Source organism: Stegodyphus dumicola, chromosome 6 (genome assembly GCF_044657685.1).
Source record: "Stegodyphus dumicola isolate Sdum_Otavi_A_Nest chromosome 6, ASM4465768v1".
NCBI classification, from domain to species: Eukaryota; Metazoa; Arthropoda; class Arachnida; order Araneae; family Eresidae; genus Stegodyphus; species Stegodyphus dumicola.
The window spans coordinates 130381744-130409479 of NC_140773.1; the positions used below are offsets into that span (position 1 = coordinate 130381744).

The 27736-nt window shown below is 32.1% G+C and overlaps 1 protein-coding gene across 1 annotated transcript in view; it reads left to right on the plus strand.

Annotated features, from left to right (window-relative positions):
• The window catches only part of LOC118195367 (zwei Ig domain protein zig-8-like), a 550410-nt gene that overhangs the window by 480510 nt on the left and 42164 nt on the right, over positions 1–27736 (plus strand). Inside the window, exon 3 of the mRNA XM_085818895.1 lies at positions 6852–7062. Coding sequence (XP_085675021.1) covers positions 6852–7062 — 211 coding nt within the window. The remainder of the gene's footprint in view (positions 1–6851; positions 7063–27736) is intronic.

A 27736-nucleotide genomic window follows, 5' to 3' on the forward strand; every position in this document is an offset into this window, starting at 1 on the left:
ATAATGTTTTTAGACCAACTTTATTTTTTAATGGTCTTTTTACATAATGTAAAATTTTGTGGTTTTCGTTTAGCAGTCAGTTTAGCACAATGTATGTTTCATTCCTTTTATCAAGTTGTAAGGATTATGTTAATTTTATTAACAGTTAAATTTTAAGTTAAAGTTCCTTTCCTATCAAATTCTTAACTTCAACTTACTACTTCCGGCCAGAACGTAGTTTTGGAATTTGCTGAATATTTAGTGAGAAGGAGCGGTATTTAAACCATGAAGTTACTTTCTGAGACTGAGAGAGAGAGAATCAGAGTTTCTGAACTACGCGCGTCTGCCTTCTTGGCCGCTCTCTCTCTCAAAGCTGTTTCACACTCGGCCGTACTCAGGCCCTTGCTAAGCTTCGTAGTAAAAAAAGTAAAGGGGCCAACTCTTATTGAACCTTGATAGCTTTGGCTATACTTAGTTAGTTAATCTTAGTTTTAGTTTAATTCTTAGTCTTTTAAGTTCAAGTCCAAAGTGCGGACTTTATTTGTACACTCCCAGGCGGAGTTTTGTTAAATCTTATAGAAATAATAAAGGGTTATTTACCCTTCTCTCTTGTTGTTTCCTGTCTTCGAACTCTAGCGATTATTCGCTTATCAGTTCCTAGGTTCCTCACTTCCAACATTAACTTAGAATTTCAAGTGAGGGACCTTACAAAGTGTTTAGAAAGAGTGTAGGGAAAATCCAAGTGCATTTGAGATTCGAGTTCTAGATTTCACATAAATCTGAGTATATTAAATGAAATTTTAATAGATTCTTTTTTCGGGTTTTGATCTCAAATAAACCAGGAGAAAGAAACACGTTTTCGAAACATATTAATCGACTTTTATGAAGCTTTAATTCATTTTCCCCTGATGAGTTCTGAATTAGAGTTTCAGTAAAAGGAGACAATTTTTATTTTTTTTTATTTTTATTATCTTGTATTTTTCCCTTTTGCATTTTCATATTTAATTTTTATTTTTAGAGCTTGTACTGCTATGAATGCTTATATCAATTTTGATATGGTTAGATATTGTGTTATACCTCTCATACATGATTGCTATTACTAATATTGTTAAGGAATAGCCGTGCTTTGACTCCAATTTACTTTTAACTTTAGATTCTTTGAGTCTGTTTTACTTCAATCCTGCAGCTATAGGGCAAAACGGGTATAAAAATTTGCTGTTAAATTTCCCTCTATTATGTTTCTTTTTGTGTTTATATATATATTACCTTTAATAAACTATTAATGTTATTATTAAGAATCAATTACCTGTATTAATATTAACCTGTATGGATTACTGCTTATTAGGTAAAGGCTTGCATAATTAGTGCTTACCATGTAAATATTTACTTACTGCTTATTGAATAAATGTTTGTGTAAGTTAACATTTGTACTAAAATATGACTCACTTATTTTATTTAAATATATTCAACTGAACGTAAAATAGGATACCGACCTGTAATACTATAGTGATCGTTCAAATTCATATGAAAAGAAGCTGCTAACAGGTTTCTAAAAAATACTGGAAAAGCAGAATTCGGAAAAAAAAAACTAAAATTTAAAAAAAGTACATCTATTACAGATGGTCATTTTTTGTAAATCCATGATGCTTCTCAGAAAGGAAATCTAGGTTAGGAGTAGCACTGTTATTGTCAATTAGTTTTACCACAATTTTCCCCAAGATGTGAAGCAAACAGATGTGTCTGTAAGTTTACATTGAGCTTAATTTCTTATATCGCATTTTTCAATTTTTTTTTAAAAAAGGGATAGATAAAAGCTTGCATCAAATATTTATGCAAGTTTTGTAATTCAATTTTATGGAGCATTTTTAATCATACTATATCTAACTCTACCTTCAACCAGGGGGAAATGTAATTTTCAAATGCCACATGATTGGTCTGATTTTTTTAGATAAACAAGCACACGTAATGAATTTCTTAAAAGTATTTTCAACAAAATATTGTACTAGCAATTTAAATTTTTCATTGGAGGGATTAGTATTGAAGGAAAATCTGTTTTCGAAATGATAGGCAAAGGATCTCGCTATGTCGTTATCTGAATATATGCGCGAGATAGTCATTAAATAATGCAAATTAATGGACTTCCTGTTCTTTAATTTTCTAATGAATAACCAGATGGCGTCTTCATTAGAATCCAAATTGAATTTTTTTAATGCGCGTTTGACGTTTATGATCACCAGCTACAGATTTAATGGACCTAATGAGATAGTTTATTTTCATTCTGATATCCACTCTCAGGTAGGGTGTAAATGATTTCTCACTTGTTTCTATATTTGGTTTTATTTTGAACTTCGTGCAGGGGTAAATCTGAAGGGTTTAATTAGTTTCTTTGATAGTTATGACTCTATCATATGAATCAATAATTGACCTGGTGAGAGTGTTAATAGGATAATCAAGAACATCTGTGATTTTCGGTAAACCAAGATTCAATTTTCTGTCTCTAATAATATTATAAAAAAGATCCTTGTGAGCGATCTTGAATTTCTGGTTACCTTCAATCTTGGAAGTAACATATTCAAACAAATACCAGAACGTCAAGGGAATATGTAAAAGATCTCGTCTGAGGAAGAGAAAAGCGGACGAATCCACAACGTGTAAATTGAGAGAAAGTGTGAAACATTTTGCACAGCACTGCCTAAAAATATTAAAGCAGTGGAAGCGATAAATCTGTTTAGCTGTAATACAGTATCACATTTCCTCGATGTTCTTCAAATTAATCAAAAGCACCTGTCATTAGGCAGTTTCACTCTCAATATCACCAAGAAAGAACAAGATTCTTAATAATATTACCTGTATGTTAATTATTATTATAAGGTATTCTCATTTTCTGTTTTATATTAAGAATTTTATGTGAATGTATTTGCGTTCTGCAGAGAATAATATGGGTTTTCATTAATTTCTACGGGAAAACTCGCTTGGATGTAATAGTGATTTGGATTGCAAACTAGTTTCTGGAAAGAATTAAGTAACTTGCAGATCAAGTTACCACTGTAATTATGATATCTTGGATTCTTAGAAATGTTTTGATGCATGTACAATAAAACACCTAATTTATAAGACAGTAAATCTTTCGCCTGAAGTTCGATACTTGAAATGTTTCTTTTAAAAGCAGCAGCTGTGCTAATCACCTCTCCCTCCGTCACCTTATCTCAATGTCTCAAAATATGCTTAGAGCACGTTAGGGAAATATATTATTGCCGCATTCATCGCTCGTCACCAAGTGGAAAACTATGATTTCTTACAATGTAATCAACCATCTATAACAATGTATCTCCCTATCTGAGATATTTTGTTTTATCACAAACAGCGAGGAATCTTACATTTGCGATCTGTATTCTTCTGGATGTTGCTACAAATTATGATGATATGTTGTATTTTGCCCATTTTAGATTGGCACTTCAGTTTCGAATAAATGTTTTTGAGCTGTAGTTTCTCTGAGAATTTTCGAAAAGTATTATAGGATAGGTGATTCTAATATTGATTCCTAATTCATCCTTCAATAAACGTTTAGGAAAATTATTTTACACAAACCTTCCTCTCACTTTGAATTTAAGATTCTTCAAAATTTATTGAAAACTATACTAATATAAAACAAATTTGTATGTTCTTACATTATTCAAATTCAAAATTAGTATGCTTTATTTTCTATGAAATAAAAGCACTCTGTATGTTTCGCCTAACCCGATTTTCCTTCATTCAAAAGGGTTTACAAAAGAATTTGGGAAACATGGTCTTAAAACTATTCAGAGAATTATATAGTTTACCTTCAAATTTAAAATGCGTATTGTAACGAAGCAAAGGTATTTCCAGGAAGTTTAAAAGAAAACTCTTTTTGATCACAAACATTACTATATTTTCATTTTTTATAAATAGAAATGTATAAGAATCTCAAAGAACTTGTATGTCTGATGGGTAAATGGATCGACAATAAATATTCCTTTTATGCTGAAAATTAAATATTTTGACGAGATGAAGAATACAAATTGAAATATATTTTATCCACTTAAAAAATCAGTGTTGATGAGGGTGATAAACTTTATTTTAGAATAGAATTAAATATAAGAAATGGTTATAAATGTGGTTAATATTTATTCCTGTATTGCTCTAATATTTATCAAATTTGAGGCTCTGTAAAAAGTGAACAAGCTTAAGTTTCAGTGAAGTTAATTCGAAGTACAACTTGTCATATCAATACAGATATATTAATAGTATTGAATCAATTTTATTGGTGTAAATTCATATCTATATTTACTATGTTTTTGTCTTTGATTTTAAAAGCTTAGCTAAGCATTAATAATATAAATAAAGTTATAAACCAGTTGGGCTGTTAATTATAAATACACAATTGGGAATTCGTTTCATAATATTTCCAATATTTTCAGTACTATGTTACTGAAATAATTCTTCCTAAAGATGTTAGTACTATAACTTCCTTCATAGAGAATAGCATGTAAAGCTTTAAATGCGTATTCAAATTTATAGTGCTCTGTTTATTATTAAATTTGCTGCAATAATCTAAAATAGTTTAGGTAGGAAAGATTTAATTTGACACCTCTTCGATGGCTGGAGCTAATACTGAACTTCACAAAGCAATTTATTATTCTAAACCTTAGCTTAATAAATCTATTAAAATTCGAATAGCTTCTGCAGCATTTAAGAATTATGTCAGTGAATTATTTAGCATAATATCCTTAAATTAATCTAAAGTTTTCCATGAAAACATAACGTAGTTTTCAAGGGAAGTTGTTACCTTAATTTCTATGTTATTTAAAGTATTTGCAGCAATATTATTATAGACGAATAACTTTTTTTGCGTATCCTTCTTGCTTTAATGTAACTGATGATTCTAAACAAGTCATAGACATTCAGAAAAATTAGCGAGACATTATCATTGATTCTGTTTTCGTATTAATGTTGCAGTCATCCATACTTCAGAAAGGGCGATTTTATGAGACTTCTATTTCTTTTAGAATTCTTTTTTGTTTTAAATTAATATTTCTAATTGTGTTAGTAAATGCAAATTATGTGTTTTAAAATTTAGTCATTATTTCGGCAAGAAAGAGACCTATGTTCTAAACGATCGCATTTGTGCTCTTTGCTCCAATCAAATCAAATTCACGTATGTCATCACTTAGAACATGGTCTGTGTCTTTCCATCATAACATTTTAATTTAGATCTATTTTAGAAACACGACTAATACGCACATAAATGAGGGTTTTCAAGTATACATTTTCAGATGTTAAAAATGAATTATTCCAGAGAAAAAATCTTCTTTAAATTCTTCATTTGTTATTAAAAAAACTTATCAATCCAGGACAACATTTACCTAAAATTGACATACTGCATATTTTCCCACCGTTTTCCTTGTAATATCTTAAAGTGCATTTAAATATGAAAGTACCAAAACCCAGTATGCTTGGTTCGACTATGAAAGCTTTTCAAAAATTATGTTTCATATTTTCATTATCAAATGAGCAGTTCACTATTTTTAAGCCTTACAATTTTTCAAATATTGCAGGGACTATATATATACCTATAAATATATTTTAATGCAATTATACATGCACATAATTAAAACTTTGTTAAAAAGTTACATATATATTCTGAGTAAAGACGAAAGTCATACGTATTATAGAATTCCAAATGTCCCTACTGATAGGATTCAGATCATTTAGACATTTAAAATATTCGAATTTTTAATTTATTTTTATGGATTGAATCAGTATTTATTGTTATGCAGGCAAGAGAACTTTGCTTTTCGGATTATCGTATTTTCTAAACAAAGACCTTATAATCAAGTATTTATTTTATAAAAGTAATATATGTATATTAAATTTTACTGTGCTAAAAGTAACTTCGTTTATGATAAAAACAACTGCTTTTTAACGTTTAAATAAAATAAAACTGAAGCATTGTTTTCCACTGTTGTAAAAAAGCAAAATAAACAGAATAATACGTATAATAAATTTTTTATTGTTCTGAAATCTTAAGTTAAATACATAGTCTACTATACTAATCTTCACAACATGTAAAAAAATTAAAGATTCAAAACGTGCTTAAAGAAATACGCAGCAGTCTTATACATCTTGCTGGATGGAAGAGAAAAATTTCCTGATAAGTCAAGTTCAAGATATCTGGAGACCAGAATGGCTGAAATTTTAATACAGATTCGTTATATATTTCTGTAAAATACTAATGTATGTACCATTAGTTTATTTATTTCCTAATTTTGTAATTTACTATACTAATATAATATTTAGTTTTACTTTTGTAAAAACCTACGCTGTAATATTCTTATCAGTAAATAATGTTTGCATATAAACTTTGAAATATTCTTGTAGAAATTTCAAAAAATTTCACAGACAGAATTAATGAATACAAGAATATGGTAAATGTTAGTTTAAAACAAAGCGGTGATAAAAAAAGATGTACGAAATACTTCCGAAACAAAAGGTGTGCAGCTAGTATAATTTTTATTCTAGGTAGAAGTTATACTCCGATATATCATTTTTATTTTTTTCATATTTATGATAAAGTATGACTGAATTACGACTGATAATTTAACTGTTTATGACGCGTAAGGAAACAAGTTGCAAGAAAAATAGCGAACCAGTTAAATGTTGAAATAAAGTTAAATGATCAAGAGCATTTTATGACAGTGAATTAATTGAAACTGAAATTAACGATAAAAGTAACTAGATTCATGAATAACAGAATTCGGTACAATCGTTATCACTATTCATTTGTAAATTTAACATATATATTTATATTTTTAAGAAGTTCTGAATTTAAATTGTACTTTGTTATTATCTAGGTTTCTTGGATACGGAGAAGGGATTTTCATGTGCTCACTTCCGGTCTAGTGAAATATACTGCTGACGACAGATTTGTGCCAGTCAACATGGAACGATCAGACGACTGGATACTCCAGATAAAGTTGGCCCAGCTGGCTGATGAGGGCCTCTACGAGTGCCAAGTCAACACACACCCTCTAATAAGCTTCTTTGTCAATCTAACTGTGCTAGGTGAGTGTTCTTGTGGCAGTTACTTTTACGTTTTCTTAATAGTTAAGTTACATAACGAGCTAGCTTATTTTAGTTTCACATCACATATATCGACATAGACCAGAAGATTGTACGAACTAAGAGTACGAGAACGAAAGTTTAAAAATCTATTTTAGTTTACGGTAAATCATGTGTGGGAATGGAATGTTTCCGTGATGCCTTGATGAAAGCTCCAGGACAGTAATTAGGAACAGATACAACAGATCGCGAATATCAAAGGAATAGCTTCGTTTGAAGTACCGTAAGGTATGAAGATTTAAATAAATAATTTTTCAGCAGAAATGCATGCATCTAGTCATTTCCAGATGTGTTTAACCTACTTAGTATAGATGTGCTTAACTCTGTTTTATGACACAAAAACCTGAAAATGAAATTATGCGTACTTACTATAAAACAAAATATTTCAAATTAATTAGTTGATTTACATTCTGTGTAGTTTTTTAAATGTACTGATTATTTTGTAAATTCGATTTTACATTTGTATGAATGAATTTTTTGTTGGCTGTGTTATCACATTTCTTTCATGTTGATTAAAATTGTAGATTATATTTGCTTGAGCCATCTAGGTATTTCAAGAAGCATAGTAAACTGCGATAATTATCTCCAGAATGTAGCTCATATTCGCTTGCTATTTAAGCTAAATACTAATGTTAAAGTCATACTTAATCATTAGTAACATCTCTTCTGTCATTGATTTCTAGAATTATCGCTAATTTGTATTTGTATTTTAATATATCCAGTTTAATGAACCATTTAAACTATAGATTAGAAATAAAATTTTCTCTTATTTATTAATTTATCGGAATCCATACCTATTCCTCATAAGACGCAGTCCTTTTATAAATTATAATATCTCGTATACTTTGATACCATAACTAGACGTTAGAAGACTGTAGGGAATTATTTTTAAGTCTTAAGTACGACAAAGTACGACGAAGGGTGTAAAGAACCCTTTATTAACTCAGATAAAAATTCACAAATGACACCGAATCATGCTTACAAATATCAGTATATTGTGCTTAACGTAAAAAGGAACGGTTAACGTAAAATTAAATGGAGTTAAGATTAGTCTAATGGCTTCACAGGCAACGTAACGCCCAGGATGTTGCACGCAGAATGACTCGAAAGCCGGCGTAAACAAGCCTATTTGTAAGAAACGCTCAACGCCAAATATTACTAATCGCTAGAAATTCAAAGATATCAACGTGGTTTAAAGACAGGCATAACACGCTCTAAATTCCCTTATAAAACCTTGCCTTAAATACTAATTTCTTTCTACCTTTTCTGAGTATACGTGCATTAGATAATTTGCATTCTGGCAAGAAAGGGTGAGTTGTAAGCAAGAGCGACAGGAAAAATTGCTTCAAAAGAAAACTAACTGTTAATTAAATTAAATAAATCCCTTCAAATTTCTTCGGTTCTTTTAAATGGATTTGAATTTCAATAATCTTATCTCTCCCCCTTTTTAATAAAAACTCTCATGCCCGTCTAATGTATTTCTTCTTCAGTTCATATTCATATATTTTATTTAATTAAAGCATATTCTATAGCTTATGTTAATGTAATATTAACTAAAACGCATTATAGTATAATTTAAAACTAAACAGAAAAACAATCTTAGATAGCAATTGATCTAGAATCTCTATTCGTATTGAGAGCGATCAAAGGTATGGTACTTCTTCAGAAGTAAAAATTTTGAAAAAAAAAAAAAAAAAAAAAAAAACTCTTCTATTTCCTTTAATAGAAAATAAAAAAAAATTCGAAAAAAATCCCTCTTAAAGAAGAGTATCTTTTTCTTCCTGGAAGGAGATATGGTTGATTGCCTTCATTACAGAGGCATACCACTGCAGCCACATACATTATTTTAAATTTAATTAAGTACAATTTAGAAGTAACCAGGCTGTAAACTTGTAGACCTGTAAAAAAATAATATATACGTTATAATATTAATTTTATTTAATATTCCCTTAGTTTCCCATTAAACATATATAGATTAAAATCTAATATATAAAAGTCATAAACTTCTTAACAGTCACATACAAATTAAGTTGATCTAGTTGGGACTTAAATGAGAGTTCTTCCTAATAGTTTACCCATTCATTACTAGTCGCTAAGGGAGAGCATTTTCTTCGACAGTCATTGACAGAAATATGTCCTTATTGACGACTGGTGAATACAACGCGCAGTTCGTTGCACTATCATCACACTCGAAGGCCAGAGACTGGTCTTCTATGACACGAATTGATGCGTCTGTCTTGAATTGACTGCATACTGTGTGACCCTCGTCACACAGTATGCAGCGGTCTCGAAAGACATTTCAGGTGAATATCATTCAACGAATAATAGAATATGAGTTTTATCACTCTCATCACTTCATAGACTTTTGCACAACACAGATCGGCATACAATCGTTACAAGGACTTACATGTTCACATCCTTTTCTTTCATCAAACGTAAATATCAGTCTGCAACAGCATTTCGGTTATCATCGTTCAGAGGTTCATGAAATCGGGATTCCTTTGTGCTCAATATATCGTAGTCAGGAATACTATATCCGGATTGTTGAACATCATTTTCGCTGGAAGCCGATACTCGACGTCTGCTAGTTGCCAGGTCTGGAACTGACATGTTGTTTTCTGGTAATCACACACTTGATGATAGTTTTGAAAAATAATTCTACATACAGTAAGTAAAATATCAATTCACTTGAATTATCAAACACTTAGACGATATTTCCTCAGTAAATTTTCTGTCATTTTGCAATTCTTGCGTATCATGACAACATTACTCCGTACTCCATTACTAAACACTTTCAGTTATCAACCGCATTTTGCCTAATCAGTCCAATTCATTACATTTCACGCATTATATTCAGTTTCTTACAACACTCGGTATCTGTCTTATTAACACTATATTTTACCTTTCCCTTTTTCTTTATTTTGCCAAACTGCTTCCGAACATCTAACTCAAAGTTTTGTTCTACTTCTCATTCCTTAGGTTTTTACCACCCCTTATCTTCATTGCTCACTCTTCCAGCAATATTTTTATACTATTTAATGTTTGACCTGAATATTCATTAAAACCGACTCTTCACATCTTCTTGTATGTTTCTCAGTCAGTCAAATATTAATTTTCCAAATTGATTGCAAGCACTCAGCTATTAAAATTATGTTCTGCTAGTTCCCTCATGGCCCTAAAAAAATAACGCATTTCAATTTGCTCTTCTTCACACAATTGCTAACGCATTTCAATTTGTTCTTCTTCACACTATTGCTAACGCATTTCAATTTGCTCTTCTTCACACAATTGCTAACGCATTTCAAATTGCTCTTCTTCACACAGCGTGGAATCTAGTGCCGAGGAATCTTTCTCTTAAAATACGAGTATAATGGGCCTAATGGACAGTCTGTCTACATTTTGCTTCCTTAATGGTTTAAGGTCGCTTCAAATACTGTAATAGCACCTTTATTAATAAAATAATATTTTAAAGCTATCAGTTATCTCTCTTCCTACAACATATTTATACTATATATTTTAACTTTCCCTAATTTAAGCTCTTCTGGTTATTTTTAGAATTAACCCTCAAGGAAATCTTTTCTTTCAAGGCAACGTCAACTCCTTTGAACAAGCCTCTCACGGATCGCAACTTTAAGGCAACATAAATTTTGCGATGAAATATACGTTATTAGAGTATACGTATGCATGAAGTATATATGTATAGATTTCATGTGTACGTGGTAGAGCCATTAGGTATTTTTCCGAGGCAGGAAAGTTAAAAATTTAGCAATGTCTTCGCCGGTAATTGAACCGCGGACCTCTCAATGACGCGCTGAGCGTGCAGACCACTACTCCACGAAGGCTCGCTAAGAAGGCTGGAGAAATGCCTTATATACTTCCCCCCTTTTAAAGGGCGAGTGGGTTTTTTTAGGGCACCCGATCGCCAAATCCTGGGTGAGGAGAATCATCATCCAACACCCTTTTATTTCGGGCGCCACTGTACAGACATAAGTTTTTTTTTTTTTTTTTTTTTTTTTTTTTTGAGGCACGAAAGAGGAAAAATCAGCAACGCCTTTGCCGGGAATCGAACCGTGGACCTCTCAATTACGCGCTGAGCGTGCAAATCACTACACCAGAAGGCTTTCTAAGAAGGCGGGAGAAATACCTAAAAACTTATGCGTTAAAATTACTAAATTTATCTTTCCTCTCACAAAATCGAATAAACAGTTGCCACTGAAGCCTGATCCCTATATAACAGAAGCCTAATTTCTAAGGTTGGTTTGCCTAATTTTGAAACATATTAATGTACTTTTAATAAACAAGTGTAAGGTATGGTGTTCATATCCTTTCAGTTTCAAGATTTTCCCTGCAAATACATTCTTTCCATTTTTTATGCTTTATTTTATTTATGTTCGATAGTGCGATATCGCGTCATAATAAATCAAAGAGATTATATATATATATATATATACTCTTAGTTAATGATGTACCGCATTTTAGGCGACGTATAAGACGTACTTTTTTGCTTTTAATATAGATCTGAAAAACGGGGTGCGTCTTATACGTCGATACGTCGTTTGTGAATGGGTCAAAGCTTCATGAGATGCTCTGGAAACAGAGAAAGTGGTTAAATAATTTATAAAGTGTGGCATTAGTAATGCATTGGTTGGTACACATTGACAATTTGTTGTATGAGGACTCAGATGCTGATTTAGAAGAGGTTTCAAATGACTCTTCATTTAGCTCTGCAGAGTGTCTGGGTTTTGACGAAGGAGATTAAAAGGTGTTCCTTCCCAGATAGATTGGGTATTTGCAGAGAGTATTACTTTGTATCTGTGTTACTTTATATTTAAGACACTGTAAATTCATTATAATGATCAGTAATAAAAATTTTATCCTTCAAAAATGGGCATAAAAAAGAAGGTGCGTCTTATACACCGGTAAATACGATAATTGCAAAAAGGTGAATAATTTATTTTTTCTTTGCAGTTCGTTACTATTTAGTCTTTCCTTAGTGAGTCTTTATTAAATTGAGAAGGAGAAAATATGACAACAGCGTGACTTTGTGCTTTTAGAATTTTGCATTAAACATGTTGATTTTTTGAGGGGACAAAAGCAGGGTATTTGCTTAGAGGTATAGGAGCAATTCATCGTAAATGGCTGAAACCATCGATTCTTTAACGTCTCTTCATCGAGACATTGCTGAAGACGCGAGGTCAAGCTAATACTGCGCACTCGAATAAGGAAAGACATGCACAAGCAACGAAATCTTACGTAAATGGCTTGGTTAGTCAGTATTTCCTACAACTATTCCGTAGGAATGGTACATTAACTCTTGAACTGATTCAATGAATCGATTTACTTTAGTGAGAGAGTAAATGGCGATTGAAACGAAACGGAGCGGTAGATGTGTTCACTTCAGATTAACAGTTGAAAGAAATTAGTTCAGGGAGTTAGTAATTCGATTGATTTTCTTGAACAACCTTCTCGTTCCATAATTTCTTCCCTTCGTTCCATCTTCGCACACCATTCTTGGTTCACTCTCCTTTCCCGATCTAATTCACCAAGATTATTATCAGTAATCGGAGTAGTAGAAAAGATGATTCTGATATAATATATTAAGAGACTGATTTTGATCATTTCTGACTATACTGTCCACAGAGATATATCAGAGCATTTCTTCTTTAAATCTCCACTGTCTGTATGAGGCAATGTTTCAGTATGTAACATATTTCATTGCCACTAACGCATGGTGTTTTGATGTCAGACTTAAACCATAAACCAATCCTGTATTTCTCATTAACTTTGACCGTAACTATTCCATAATAAGCATTTATGAAGGATTCTGAAAAAACGTATTTAAAATGCTAAGTATGACTATTAAATGATATGTCTACCTGTAATGCTCTTCCTTCGTCATTTGATGTGAATACTACGTAAGATAAAGGGATAAATTTTCACTGCACGTGAAATAACAAATCCTTTTTATAAATCAAAGATGATTTAACATATAACCAAATACTGCTGAAAGCGACGCCACCAGTATGATTCTTTTCGATACACGTACCAAGCTGAGAAAGATGATCTTTAAAACTTTAGCACTGGCCTACCGACTACGTGAATGAAATACACGATACGACCCTGGAGAGGCTGTGGAGTGTTTCTTTACGAAAGGTTAGTGTTAATACATATTCTTATTTTACTTACGAGTATCGTATGGTGGATGTAGCTACAGTACATGAGCTAGGTTAGATGTTTAAAAATGTGGTAAAATACACGCTTCAGCGCTTTACTTAATGCTTCAGAGCGCTTTTGATCAAAATAAACGAGTACCGACGTGCAATTCTTTTTCACGTCGATGTCATAAATCACAGGGAAAGCAGGTTCCATTAGAGAATCAAAACAAGCCCAACTGAATTCCCGCCCCGTTGGCGACGACTTTGCTTCCTATCACGTATAAAAGAAAAATATAAAACTATATTTCTTCATATCTGTCCGCATTCACCTTTTTGTGCATTGCAATAAAGAAATAAGACCAAAGAAAAAAAATTAATTTTATTTACCAAAGAGAAACAAATTCTGTTTTCGAGGTGTATAAGTAAATAAATCTCTTGTGAATGAAAGTTACACGCGAAGGTCTTGACTTCAACGAATTAAATCACGTTTTGTTGTAGTATTTATAGGCATATTTCTATGAATATGCTATTTGCGAAAGACTTATGATCTCGATAAGATTCATCGAGGTTTCATTGTTTAGGGAGTTGCTGCAAAATAAAAGGCGAGAATAGATGTAGGTTTATCAAAGTAACCTTTCCTGCGTTGGGTAATTTAATTTAATTCTTGCGTTTTGCATCCAAGATCTGTTGCATGAGATATTTGATGGATAATACATAATGTTTGGAAAGATTTTTCCTGAGCATTACGTTTCTTAAGGAGTTAGATGTATTTCGAGGTTGATATTGAAGACCTAAAGTATTTGCGATGTTTAGTACTTGAAATTATATTATCGCAACAGAATCGATTTGCTAATAATATAATGATTAGTGTTTTGTAAATATTTACATCAATCTATCTTTCCCTCTCTATGCTTATCTATGCATCTATCATAGTGCTGTTTTTAAAAAATTAGAACGTCTGAAAGATATGTAGTTACAACTTTTATTTTTCAAAACACACAGTAAGTATTGCAAAAGAGATGATTACATTTTCGCCACATTGTCATAAAATTTGAGATTACGCATGAAAGCTCATAATGCATTCATATGTTAGCCTCAAATCTAGTCTCGTAGCTGGATAAAAATTACGGCCGTTTTTCAACAATAGTGAAGATTCCTGTTATGCCTTTATAAAACAATTATACAATCGTATCAGCACAATTGAAATGAAAAGGACTCAGTAACTCTTTGTGATATATTACCAGGCGAATATGACATTGTGTTTTTATCTGTGTAATAGAGATTGCTATTGGAAGCTATACTATTGGGCTCATATCCTTGAGAATGCATCGATGTTTATAAGTTCGTTCTGTCTCTTCGACAAGTGGGCACTCAAAGACACAGCAAGTCAAAAGTCTTCTTGAGGGATTAGTGGTAGGGAAGGAAGGACGGTAGACCTTCGGTACCGCCCGGCATAATATCACTCAAAATTGGCGCGGAACTTAATAGTTAGTGCTCCGGAATAACGTATGTATTACTAGTGGTGACTAACTGGTATCACGCCCTACTTATACGTGTGCATATTATTAAATCATCCTGATCGCTAGAGTGATCAGCGATGCTGGTTGCCTTAGTGAGGGGCGCGGGTTCGAGTCTCGGGAAAGATATGGATGTTCGTAATGTATAGTTCCGTGTGATATAGGGGCACCCAGAATGCTGACCAGTCGAAAATCCTTTTAACTGATCTGGTGGTATGGGAAGGGTGGCTCTTAGGCGTGGTATTCTCCATTTAAATTGGGGTGAAAATACATAAGCAGTGAGGTGAGACTCCTGCTGTATGACTCATGATGAAATTCCGGGATTCCGCCCACATTTTTACTTACATGTGTATCTGTGCTCAGGAAAGCCACTCAGGGGGATATAGTAGTTCGCGAGCTGGATTATGTATTGCTGGGCTCAGGTCAGAGAAAGTGCCAGTTGCCGACGGAAAAGGAAAAAAAAATAAGAAGGTTTTTTTAAATTGTGCATATTTTGCTTTAAAACTGATTTAATTAAGTTGTTACGGTTAAGGATTTTATGCCTTTAGGTAATTTGCATGCAACAGTTGGAGAATTATTAACAATTTAAAAGTTCTTTAAGTGCGGCCTAATTTTTTTTACCATAGCAGCCGTATTTATTAATTTGAAACTTAGCAGAATAGTGGATTTGTTGCCAATCTAGAGAAACTATGCTTCGCATCAACAAAGATAACGCCTTCTTTTGTTATTGCTAATTAAATCAAGCATAACCCATTATAAGGTCATAATTAAGTCAGTTTCTACGCCGAGTGAGACCAAAAGTAAATTTCAGTTTTGTGCAGAAAGAAATCTGCCTTCTTGCCGGCTGGACGAATTGCTTGTATTTGCGTAGAAATGTAATTCCAATTGTAAAAATTGTTCTTTAAATTGTTTTAACTGTATTTGTGTTTTATATTTTTCAATTTTTAATTAATTATGGTATTTTGAGGTTTCATATATTTTTTTCCTTGTCGCGAAGTGAGAACAGAATTAATTCAATGTGAAATATATCTAATGAAATTCGAGGAAATAATTTTAAATGAAATGCACGAAAAATTTCGTATAATTCAATAGTCCGTACAAGGAAGCCATGTGGTGCACACATCAGATATTTTATTTACAGACACACAAAGGTTAATTTCCGTTTATCAATTAATGACGCTCTTCTTATCATAATATGCTGTTTAAAAGACCTGACATACGCACCTCATATTAAATTTAATAAAGAAAAACGCGGTGTAAATGCAGATTCAGTTATTCTGCGTCTGAGAAGCTCTCCATGACACTGTCAATAAATGATGGAGCTCTGCTTTTGAAGCATTCTTACGATAGCGGTGACTGTGTTGATTTTGACTTTCAGAAGTTCGGGACATTAATAGATAAAAGGCATGGCTCATGTCTTATATCTCAGAAGAGTCTGTGGAAGATGGTTCGTAAATTGAAGATACTGGTTCATTTGATATGAGATCTGGGAGAGGAAGGAAAGCAATTGTTTGAACTTCAGTGATTGTCAGTAAAGTTTATAGTGGAGGAATCCGCGTTATGATATCAAGCTGAAAATAAATCTAATATGTGGTTAGGGCATCACAAGAAGAGAGAACAAGTGTTGTGGAAATGTGTAAACCATGGGATTTGCCCGAAATTTAGATATGCCTATCAGCTCTGTTTTTAAATTTTTACAGATCATCCTGCATCCATTCAAAGTTACTCACGTTCAACAATTGCTTCCTGCTAACTTGCCAATTAAACAAACAATTACCCTATAATTTTTTGTTCGGATACAATCGGACAATGCATGGCTATGAAACGTTTTGTGGACAAATGAAGCCTATTTTCATCTCCAAGAGTCTACCAATATTCAAAATTGCAGTAAATGAATAAAAATATAGGATGAAGTTGAACAGTTGAAGCACAGTCACCACTTTTGTAAAAAGCTTCTCAAAAAATACTAAATTTTTAAATGAGGAAGATATTCACGCCATGGCATTTTAAATTTAAAAAAATCAATTTTGTAAGAATTACGAGAACTAAAATTTTATACTGGCTCTCATAGATCATATATATACATTCGTGTACAAAATTAAGAGAATTTGAACATTTTATGGAATATTTGAAAAACGAATGGACATATTTTAATGACATTTCGTAGTACTGCTATGTGAATGGATGATAAGTTAATTTTAATTTACTAATACAAATACAGATATTGAGAGCTCAACCACACAATTAGAAAAAGCTTGGTATTAATATGTCACTATGGTTTATTTTATTCGTCACTAATTAGCACAACATATACACTTGTGCTCAAAAAGTAAGAAAAAAAACGCTAAAAGAGAAGGTACGAATGTAAAGAGGGGAATCAAAACATACCTTTTACATATGAAGCAGAAATGCATCTCCTAATACCAACCGGCATCCAAAATTAGCATAAAACACAATCCTGCAGTCATACCAAAACGCCTTACAAAGGGGCCTGCTGGACCTATGCAGCAGTTCGCAAGTAGCGAAATAGTTCCGTAAGATAGCAAAAGGAGAAGGCATTAGTCGAAGACACCATTTAATACATGATGAAATGCGTTGAAAGACTGTCAACATATTGTAAGGAGTACAAGACATTCTGCCGCTTCGAGAGAGCTGATTGCGCATCTTATTGTCATCAACAGGCTATGAAATCTTTATCACAGAAATGGAAACCCTGTAGAATACGTGGTTCTGAACGATGGAGCATTTGTTTCTTTGTCTCTGTCGCATGTCAGAGCGTGGTTGAATGTGCCCATGAACATTGCAAGTTAGGGGAATAAAGCAGTAAGGCCACGTACTCATTAAAGGTGAATTTCAATTTAACATCCAGAATGATTCCGGAAGAAAAAAAACTAATATGGCGAGAGCCAGGGATACGCTATCGTGCTCCAAACATCGTCGAAAGACACCAATGCAGAGTAGAAGGTTCACTTGTATGAGCTGGGATAACAACGAATGACAGCTCAGAACTCTACGTAGTTCTTCGTGGCTCTGTCCAGCCATCCGATAGAGCGACAAAATTCCACTCTCTCTTGCGCGGCCTTTTGTGACTGAAACAAATGGGTACAGACACGATATTTATGGATGATAACGCCCGCCCTCATTAATCTCAAGGCGTGCGGAGTTATTTGGAGAATGATACCATTCCACATCTACCGTGGCTTGCTAAATCACCGGACCTGAATCTCATAGTCCATTGCCGTCCCAACATGTGCAGGACATGCTGGGACGGGAAATAGCAGGTCGCAGTGGGCCGCCAGGCACCTTCAATGATTTCCGGCATGCATTACTACAGGAGTGGGCGCTACTGCCGCAACAAGCTATCAGCGACATTACTGCTAGATTGTCTCGCCGTTGTCAAGCATGCCTGTCAAGTATGCATCTAGAGGATACCATACCCGTTATTAGCTTGATGTTTCCATTGCACATTCTTCCGACTCATTTTATCTTTAGCGCGATGTAACAAATATGTTTTTCGTATGTCTATACCCTGTTTTGCCTCTTTTTGCTTATTTTTTAGCAGGAGTGTATTTTTCATTTTAAATAGTTAGCAAGTTATGCTGTTATTCTGTCTTTCATTGCATATATACGATTATAATGAATAATAATCATGAAACATAATGTTAAATTAAATAGAGATATTTGTTAGTACAAAATGCTATCCCATGACAAACAAATAAAAGAATGATTATGATGTAAGCAAACTCTTCAAAAACGTAATTATGTAGTTCATATGTCAAATATTATCTCCTGATGAATACTTGTTTACGCTTTCAAAGGCTTATGTAAAAAATATTCATCATAGCTTCTTTCTACAGCATATGAAATTTACAGATACTCTTAATTCACATTAATTAATATACATATTCCGATTTTAAAGCATCAAACGAGCTACCAATCTACGTACGAATATTATTTACAAAGTGAAATATTCTATAGATTTGTTACACTGGGAAGTTAATGCAAACTACATTTCATTTCAGCAAATGGCTCCACTTCAATAAATGACGAATTTCTTCCTTGTGGTTTACAAAACCTCTTTCTGAACTGAATACTTAAGGAAGTTTCAAAAAGAGAGACAAAGGCATATTTTTTGACTCGAAATTTAATACTATGCCGCATAGCATTTCATATATCCAAAACTAAAAGAAAAATGCCTTTCTCTTCCTGACTGAATTCAGTACACTTAAATTGAATTTTACCTTTTCCCAAGCATAAACGAAAAGTTCGAAAGATATTTTCTGAATAAAACATTTATAGTGCCTCAATTATTATTTTTTCCATTTCATAGATTTATAGTTCATATGCTAATACCTCTCTCTATCATCAAATGTACTGCTCTCCATGCTGCAAAATCCACTGGTATAACTTATCAAACATGTCATATTTGCTAACCTAGTAGTTTGCACTTCTTTCAGTTAGATGTTTTACAAAAAAGCATTTTCACTTAAAAAACAAATTATGTTCATTCTATTTTATTAAGGTTTATTACGGTATTCTATTCGATTAAGTTTTACGTTCTATCTGTTCTACACTGGTAATTAAAATTAAAGGATAATGAGAAAAAAATATTCTCACAAGTTTAATGTTGCGACCAATGCACAACTCTGTAATTATTTATGTTAATTAAATACAATTGAACACAAAATTGCACTTCCGCGCATATGTTAGCGACAGAAATATGCAAATTCGGTGATTCATAATGTGGTGCGTAATGGAGACACGTTGGAATTCCAATCTGTAATGCTGTTTAAAGTGAATCTGGTTTTTGAGAGTGTTCAGTAGTTACGACTCCAAGGCATCATTTAAAGAAAGGTCAAAATAGGCCAATAATTGGTAGAATCGAGGAAGGTGAAACACAAATGGTGGTCGCCCAAGGTTTGAATATCCCTTAAATTGTCATATAAACAGTTTTGAGCCGCTTTTCAAGCAGTGGATCAGTTCGTCAAGGGTGACCAACAGCAACAACTGTATGACATCGTTTTCTGTCGTTTTCGGCCAAAAACATGGCAAAGCGACTACAAACATTTTGGTTTCAAACCTTCAGACTTCCACAAGAACTCGAATTAACCGTTTCAGTGCTGAATAAGGCTTATCCGGAATGGGGTCCTTCAGTATGGAACTCGGAATTTTATTGATGGGAGAATAAACAAACCTAAAGTTAAATTTCTGCAAAATATGTGCAACTTTATAGCTAATTGATGGAAAGAAGGGAATGACAACAGAATTTTTATAATCTCCTAAAACAAGAGTGTGCCTTTTAGTGTGTTGAGACGATAATTTTTTGATTGCTTGATTAATAATGTTTACTTTTACCCTGTTTGAAGGTAATAAAGATAACTTAAATAAAGTTCTTTCAACATTGAATTATATTGATCTTGTTATTCAGTTCACTTTTGAACTTGAGACTTGCAATTCTCTTCTGATTCTCGACATTCTGGTCACACGTAACACATCCAACTTCAGTACTACGGTTTACCGTAAACCTTCATCGGTTTGCCTTCCACCACACTTTAAATCATGTCATCCGACTAAACAAAAGTTAGCTTCATTTTATTTCTATGTTTTCCGTGTTCTTCAAGTTTGCTCCTCCAAACTAGCCCTTGTTGCAGAACTGAATTATTTAAAAGCAATAGCTTTTGACAGGGTTTTTCACCCAACATTATTAATCAAGTAGTTAAAACGTTCTCATCTCAACACACTAAAAGGCACACTCTTGTCTTAGGAGATTATAAAAATTATGTTGTCATTCCCTACTTCCCATCAATTATCTATAAAGTTGCACATATTTTGCAGGATTTAAATTTCGGGTTGTGTATTCTCCCATCAATAAAATTCCGAATTCCATACTCAAGGACCCCATTCCGGATATGAATTCCTGGGTTATTTATAGGATTCCTTGCCAGTGTGGTTTAATTTACATTGGCCAAACTAAGAAAGCCTTAAAATTTCGCATCAAGGAACATGAGGCATATGTTAGAAAAAAGGAAACACAGAAGTATTCTGTTGCTCAACATTGTTGGTCCGAAAATCACACTTTCAATTTTTCTGCTGCCAAAATTATTCAAAAAACATCTTCCATTGGAAAACTGGATTTTATAGAGGCATTTCACATTCAAAAAAATCTTTCTGTTCTAGTTAACGATCCTAATTCCAATCCGTCTTTGCCTTCGGCCTTTAAAGAAATTATGTTTTAGTTCTGGTTTCATCAACAGATGGCGCCACTTGCTTATTCCTGTCCAGGCTTTCTTACCTTATCTAGTCATTATTTTCTATCTTGCTCATTTGCGGTTTTGTGGCTGAGGATGGTGGTTCGGTAAAAACCATCGAAACTAGTCCTGCGAAAATTTTGAAAATGTAACGCTGATTTTTGTTGTTTGATATCTGAATCAGCCTAATTTAGTTCATTATGTACTAGGACTGATTCTGCAAATCAGAAATCTTCAAAAATGAAAATTTTAAGCATTGCATCAGTAACAGTTATTTTTATGTAACGCTAGAGTTTCAGCCTGGAATACATAAACATTACATAGGACAATAATCAAACAAGCATGCTTTGTCCATTTACGAGGTGTTTAAAATTCTTCAAATAACAGGATTTTATCTATCTCTGTTAAAGTAATTTGTGTTCCAATAATAAGTTTCAAATACATAATTTCACTTCATACATATATAATTTCATACGTCAGTACATAATTTCCCTTCAAATTCTTTTAGAGCTATAAATATAGAGCTTCAATAATACAGGGTTATTCTTATTCCTTGAAATGATTTTAAAACTAAACAAATTAGGCAAGGAAAGTGGTCCCAGTCTGAAGTTCTAAAAAGAAATCGAATTTTCAAATTTTGAACCATGTTGAAGCTAATTATTTCCGATTCTTTCGCAACCACTCTCATTGATATTCTCGCAGTAGTTTCCCCTCCCAAGGTCAAATATAAACAGTCATTCGGGCATCATTTCTTTGATATAAAGGGCTGATATTAGCATTGAGCTGTCATAGTATTTATGGTTTGGGGTCTCAATTACTATCCACGCTGATTTTTTTATTTTCGTTATTTTATTTTCGTTTTTATTTTCGTATTTTCGTTAGAGTTTTGTCTAAGCTATGTGTTGAATTCTTTCTCTAGGTTTGTGACTTAAATTTACCTCTCGTGATTTGTTCGAAGATGATTTTAATATAACATTACAATAATTCTTTAATGCTTAAAACTATTAAACAAACATCCTTGTAGTTGGAGTAGATTTAGACATAAAATTCAACTGATTTAGAGGGTAAACATGTCCTTCATCAACAGGAGCAAAGAAATTAACAAGCCCTGAGAAGCAGCGAGCATAACTGTCCAATTTATAACCCTACTGCAATTAAGTGAACAGGAAGATAGAGCGATCTGTAGCGAATTAGTGACGGAAGTTTGAAAAATTATGTTAATAACTTAATTAAGGTAATTTTAATTTAATAATATCAATTAAATTTCATTTAATAACTTAATTTAAATAATTTTAATTTAATAATATTAACTAGAAAAGTTAATAACTTAATTAAAATTTAATAACTAATTTAATTTTCAATTTTCGTTGCTAATTTTGCTGACAGATGACGCCACCTTCCTGTTCACTTTACTGCAGTAGATTATAAATAGGACTGTTTCGCCCTCTGCTTCCCATTTCTCCTGTGAAAGGCAGGATTCATGGACATTATACTCTTGACAAAGCGAAATGGTCTTCTTCTTATTAATTTATCTTATGTAAATATTTTATTTAACCAATACTAATTATTTTTCGCAAAATTTTATCGTGTTTTAATCAAGATGTGTTGTAGTAATTACGCATAAAATTAGATTTTTCTGGTAGCATTAGTACACGCCTCCATGAGTGTATTCGCCAAACTAATCTCAAGAATTTAACATGTGACTGTAAAATTAGTGTAACTGCTAATTTACTCAAATTTATTACCATTGTGACTTGTTTTTGACCAAAGAAAGTTTTGAAAGAACTGTGACTGTTTTATTGTAATGTCAGGGAATTACTGCTTTTGCTTATTTGATAGAAAACTTAATCTGTTTTCCTACTTACTAACTAAAAGTGCTAAAGTGTGACTAAAGTGCTCTCAATCTAAGAACTCTTCTCGCGTAAACAAACTCCTAACTTGAATTTCCCAGAGACTAAATACGACCATTTGTTTTACTTGATCAAATTAACTTTTTCAACGCAAATTTATACCTCCCCACGACCAGAATTGCCAGACGGAGGTTCTGAACGTTTTCACGCCTCCGGGTAACAGATATACCCAAGTACATCTTATACTACCGCGAATTGCCTATGGCTACTGTGATCTATTGGTGATAACTCTTAGAAGATAAGACCAACTGCGAGTGAAAACAAAGAGCTGCTTCCCAGTCTTTCACATTTCTTTGCTGTTGATGAAGAGGGACCTGTCTCTCTCGAAATCTGTTGAGTTTTTTTGGTCACTCCAAATACAAGATTGTCTTTACTAATTTTAAGTTTCACTTTGGCGTGCTTCTTTCTGATTTAATTATTTAGTATTTTTACAAGCTTATCACTCGATAATTATGGAAAAATGTGTAAAAAAAGAAAGCATCATTAAGTATTTCAAAGAAGAAACCCAAGTTCGATGCAAATCAGTATAGTGGTCTTCCAAATCACAAGACTCTTGTTAACTGTTTGTTCAAGAAATTAAATAGTGATGCTATTTTACCATGGCCAATTTAGAACTTAATTTTAGTGGTTATAAGCTATTCGATTTAAATGTAATATCTCAAACCACAGAGAATTGTGTTGTCAAGTCGATGTGAAAATAACTGAAGTATTTCATCTTAGTTTGTATTCAAAATCTAAATAACTGTTAATAATTAAATAAATGTTCTAATAACTAAATTATATTTTTCTTCGTGGTTAAGGTAACGACCTTGTTCAAAAAGGTGATTTTGTCTAAAAGTATCAATTTCTTTTTCTTTTTTTCTTATTTCATATTTTTAAAGGTCACTCGTTTAGCTACCAAAAACAACTTTTCTTTTCTTGATATATTTTTTCAAGTGGAGATATACCAGTTTTTCTAAGAGACGACAAATCGGAAGTTATTGTTCGTCACAGCGGAAGTCCAAGTTTAAAGGACAAATTAAAAATGCAATTCTCACCCTTTTTTATGTTGTTCGTTAACTAAGTAATTTTAAGCATTTCAGTTATCCTGGAGAATCTGGCAAAGCATTTTCATCATAAATTTTCTCATTTTCGTTTGGGAACGTGAATAGTTGCGTTTATATGTCAGGTAATATTAATCTGTGAAGTTTAAATGCTATTTTTGATATATTTGTTTATGATTTATGTTCACAGCAACCTTTTTAACTCTAAAAATTGCTTATAGAATCACTTGAAATGTTGCACACAGAGTATGCATAATGTAGACTAAGAATTAGAAAATTTAGCCTTACGGAATTTAAATTATGTAATTTTTCTTCAATACTGTATGCATTTTTTTAATTTTGATGTGTTGACTAACATATTTAGCCATACTTTACTAGGGATTCAATATATTCCTGTTATTCTACTTCACTGTATGCTTGTGGTTAATATACGTAAAATAAAGTCAAAAATATACAATTTTTATCTTCCTTATTTTCTTGTCAGTGATGGTTGATGTGTTTGTTTATTCAAATATAAAATTTTCAGCTTTTTACATAAATTTCACGAAATAATGAATTTTTATCACTTTTCTAGTGATTATATTTAAGCTTATTTATTTAAGTATAAAAAAATCTCATACATTCGGAAATATAACAAACATTTCTAAAAAAAACACCCTTCGAACGAGGTCGGTTAGCATTTAAATGCTAACAAATTATTGGTACACATATATGCCTTCTAAATATCTATGAATATGTACCTATTATTTTTGTCCTAGTTTTGTAATATGGAAAACTTAGAATATTTTGTACTAATAATGTTTATACAACTTATTAATATATATATATATTCATGCGCTTTATTTTAGAAAATTATATTTTAATAACTTGCACATGAAAACATAGTTTTCTTTCTCAATTTATAAAATATGGTTTTTCACAGTTGTATGCTTAGCATTTCAAGTATGTTAAATTGACCCTTTGGAAACTGTATTAAGTAATTCATAAGTGTGGTATATTTAAAGGCATTACAGACAACTTCAGCTGAAACGGTTGCCTGAAGTTAGTTTTTAGTTGCAAGGAAAATCTTAATTTTATCATTGGTTTGAAATTATACAGTATCATTCAAAAAATAAGTATTTTATACACTTACTAACAAGAAAGCGTTTAAAAAAACAGTTGCATTAAAACTTAACTTTCTCAAAACATGGTTTTTCACTATTGCTTGCATGTTATTTCAAATATGGTGGCAGAGACTTGAAATTTCATAGACGCCTTTGTACGAGGATTATCTTCTAATTAAACATAAAAATGTCCGCTTTTAATATTCAAAAACTTGATGCATGAAACTATTAGATATTTTCTTACTGAAATATATTTTTCGAATTCATCTAAAATTAAAATGACAACCATGAAAATTTGTAGGTTTTTAGTTCACAGTAAGTATCAAATGTTATAAAAGTTGTATATTAAATATGGAATCAAATATGTATCGAATGTTTTTAATTGGGAACGCAAAGTGGAAATCTGCCGTGAACATATAACACATTGTCACCCAAAATGTACTAATTTATAAAGCTATCTATTGCAACACAAGCTTTCTGGTTACTACTTCTCAAAGCTACTATATTACGTAATTGGCTGTAAAAAGTGGAATTAATTACTTTTGAATTAAATAAATAATCTCCATTCTTACAACATAACATGTTTGAAATTCTTGAGGGTTGTAAGATGTACAATCACCCTTAATTATTTAATTTTAGCTAAGAATTGTCATTCAAGTTTTGGTATTTATTAATATCTTCTATACTTTCGTTGTTTAATTTATGAAATACGTTTAAAAATAATTTAAATCTTTATAAATGTATATATGTATTGTTTGAAATTTCAAAAGGGGTGATGATCTAGTAATGGTGAAAAGAGTGCATGAGGGAAAAAAAAAAAAAAAAAAAAAAAGAAATGAAAAGAAAAACTGAGAACAAAATAGTTAGTCAGAGTAATAATGTATTTCATTCCATATGCATATTAGCATAACTACTAACTAGAGCTACAGTTTAAGCAATATGGTTGCAAAGCTTAGGCTCAGAGCTAGACCATAACCCTTATAATAAAAAGTCACGTAAAGTTGAAACATGATGATCGGTCATTAATATATCTTCTCCTTGTGCTGTGTGTCCAGTCCTTGCAAATAGTCCTTACTGTGACTAAATAGGATGAACCTTCTTGTTTAAAGAAGAATTCATCACTGATTTCATTAAGTTGCGGCCTCGTGGCCTCAACCAATTTATAAATGTACTCAAGTAAATCCTTTCAATCACATATGGATATCAGTTTGTATCAACACAGGTGTAACTGAATTTTTTACTTCCTTGTACGAAGTAAAAAGGAAGTATTGTAATCGCGAAAAGTTTCAAGCAGCATATTTCAACGAAAATATCCCATTTTGACCTCTCTCAAATGCAATTTAACGATGTATTTCCGTGATATCTGTATGTAAGGACAGAATAAAACAATCTTTTCCTCCAAAAAAATTATAAAACTGCTTTAAAATGAATTCTGAAGAGAAGTACGTATGTATTGGCGTCTGTACGAACATATGTACGTACGTGCGTACGAACGTATCTCGCATAACTCAAAAACGAGTAGCCTCACAACGTTGAAATTTTGTATATAGGACTGCTATAACATGTAGATGTGCACCTCGTATTTTGGTTGCAATCGGCCGCACCAAACGTATATAAATATATTTATATATATATCCACTCTGTTACCCGGCTCAGTGATCTCAGTTTCTTTACTCTTATATGTTTGTAAATTGTACATGTTTTGTTTTAAAAATGATTGAATTATGTTGTTCTTATCTTCCGGTTAAGGTTTTTATGCCTTTAGTAAATCTGTATGCAATATTTTTAGAATTATCAACAACTTTAAAATTGTTTAGTGCCGCTAAGCCTAATAATGTTTTTGATGGCGGCCATTGCTCTTGTTTACATTTGAAACAGCAGGATAGCGGATTTGTTGTCAATCTAGAGAAACTTAGCTTCGCAACAACAAAGATAACGCCTTCGTTTATTATTTAAATCATGCTTAATCCTTTCTAGAATGTTTTCGAGGAAATAAGCGTTTAAGATTTACTTCGTAATTTTTAATATAGATATTTTGAGTTTTTATGTATCTTTGCCTTGTCGCCAAGTGAAAACTGAATTAACTGAATGAGAAATACTCAATCGCCTGTGAAAAACTGTTTCTTTTTTGTTTTGTTTGCTTAATTTCTTTTATACATCATTCTAGCTTTATTATAGTATTTGAATAGAACATGTGGCAACGATTAGATAATTCTTTAAATGATATAAATTTTGTGCATTCTGAGTTATAATATGAAAGAAATATAATACTGTTAAGTGAACCTAGCGCCAGAGTGTCGCTATGGTAAATAATGTGAATTTTAAAGAATGCGTTTATTCTATTGTGGTTTATGCGGTGTCGGCGAAGTAGGTTTAATTCCATCTAATAAGTTTAAATGAAATGCAAGAAAAATGCGTATAATTTAATATTCCGTACAAGGAAATCATGTGGTTTACACATCAGATTTTTTTTAATATATAGAAAATAGCATTTTTTGAAACAAACTTTTGTATCGCCTTGCTTAGTTTATTTGTTACAAAATTTTAAAAGGTGTTATTTAAGAATCACATTCAAATTACTAACAAATATTTTTAAAAAATTAAAATTATCACTGCTTCTGGATTAAATATATGATTTTAT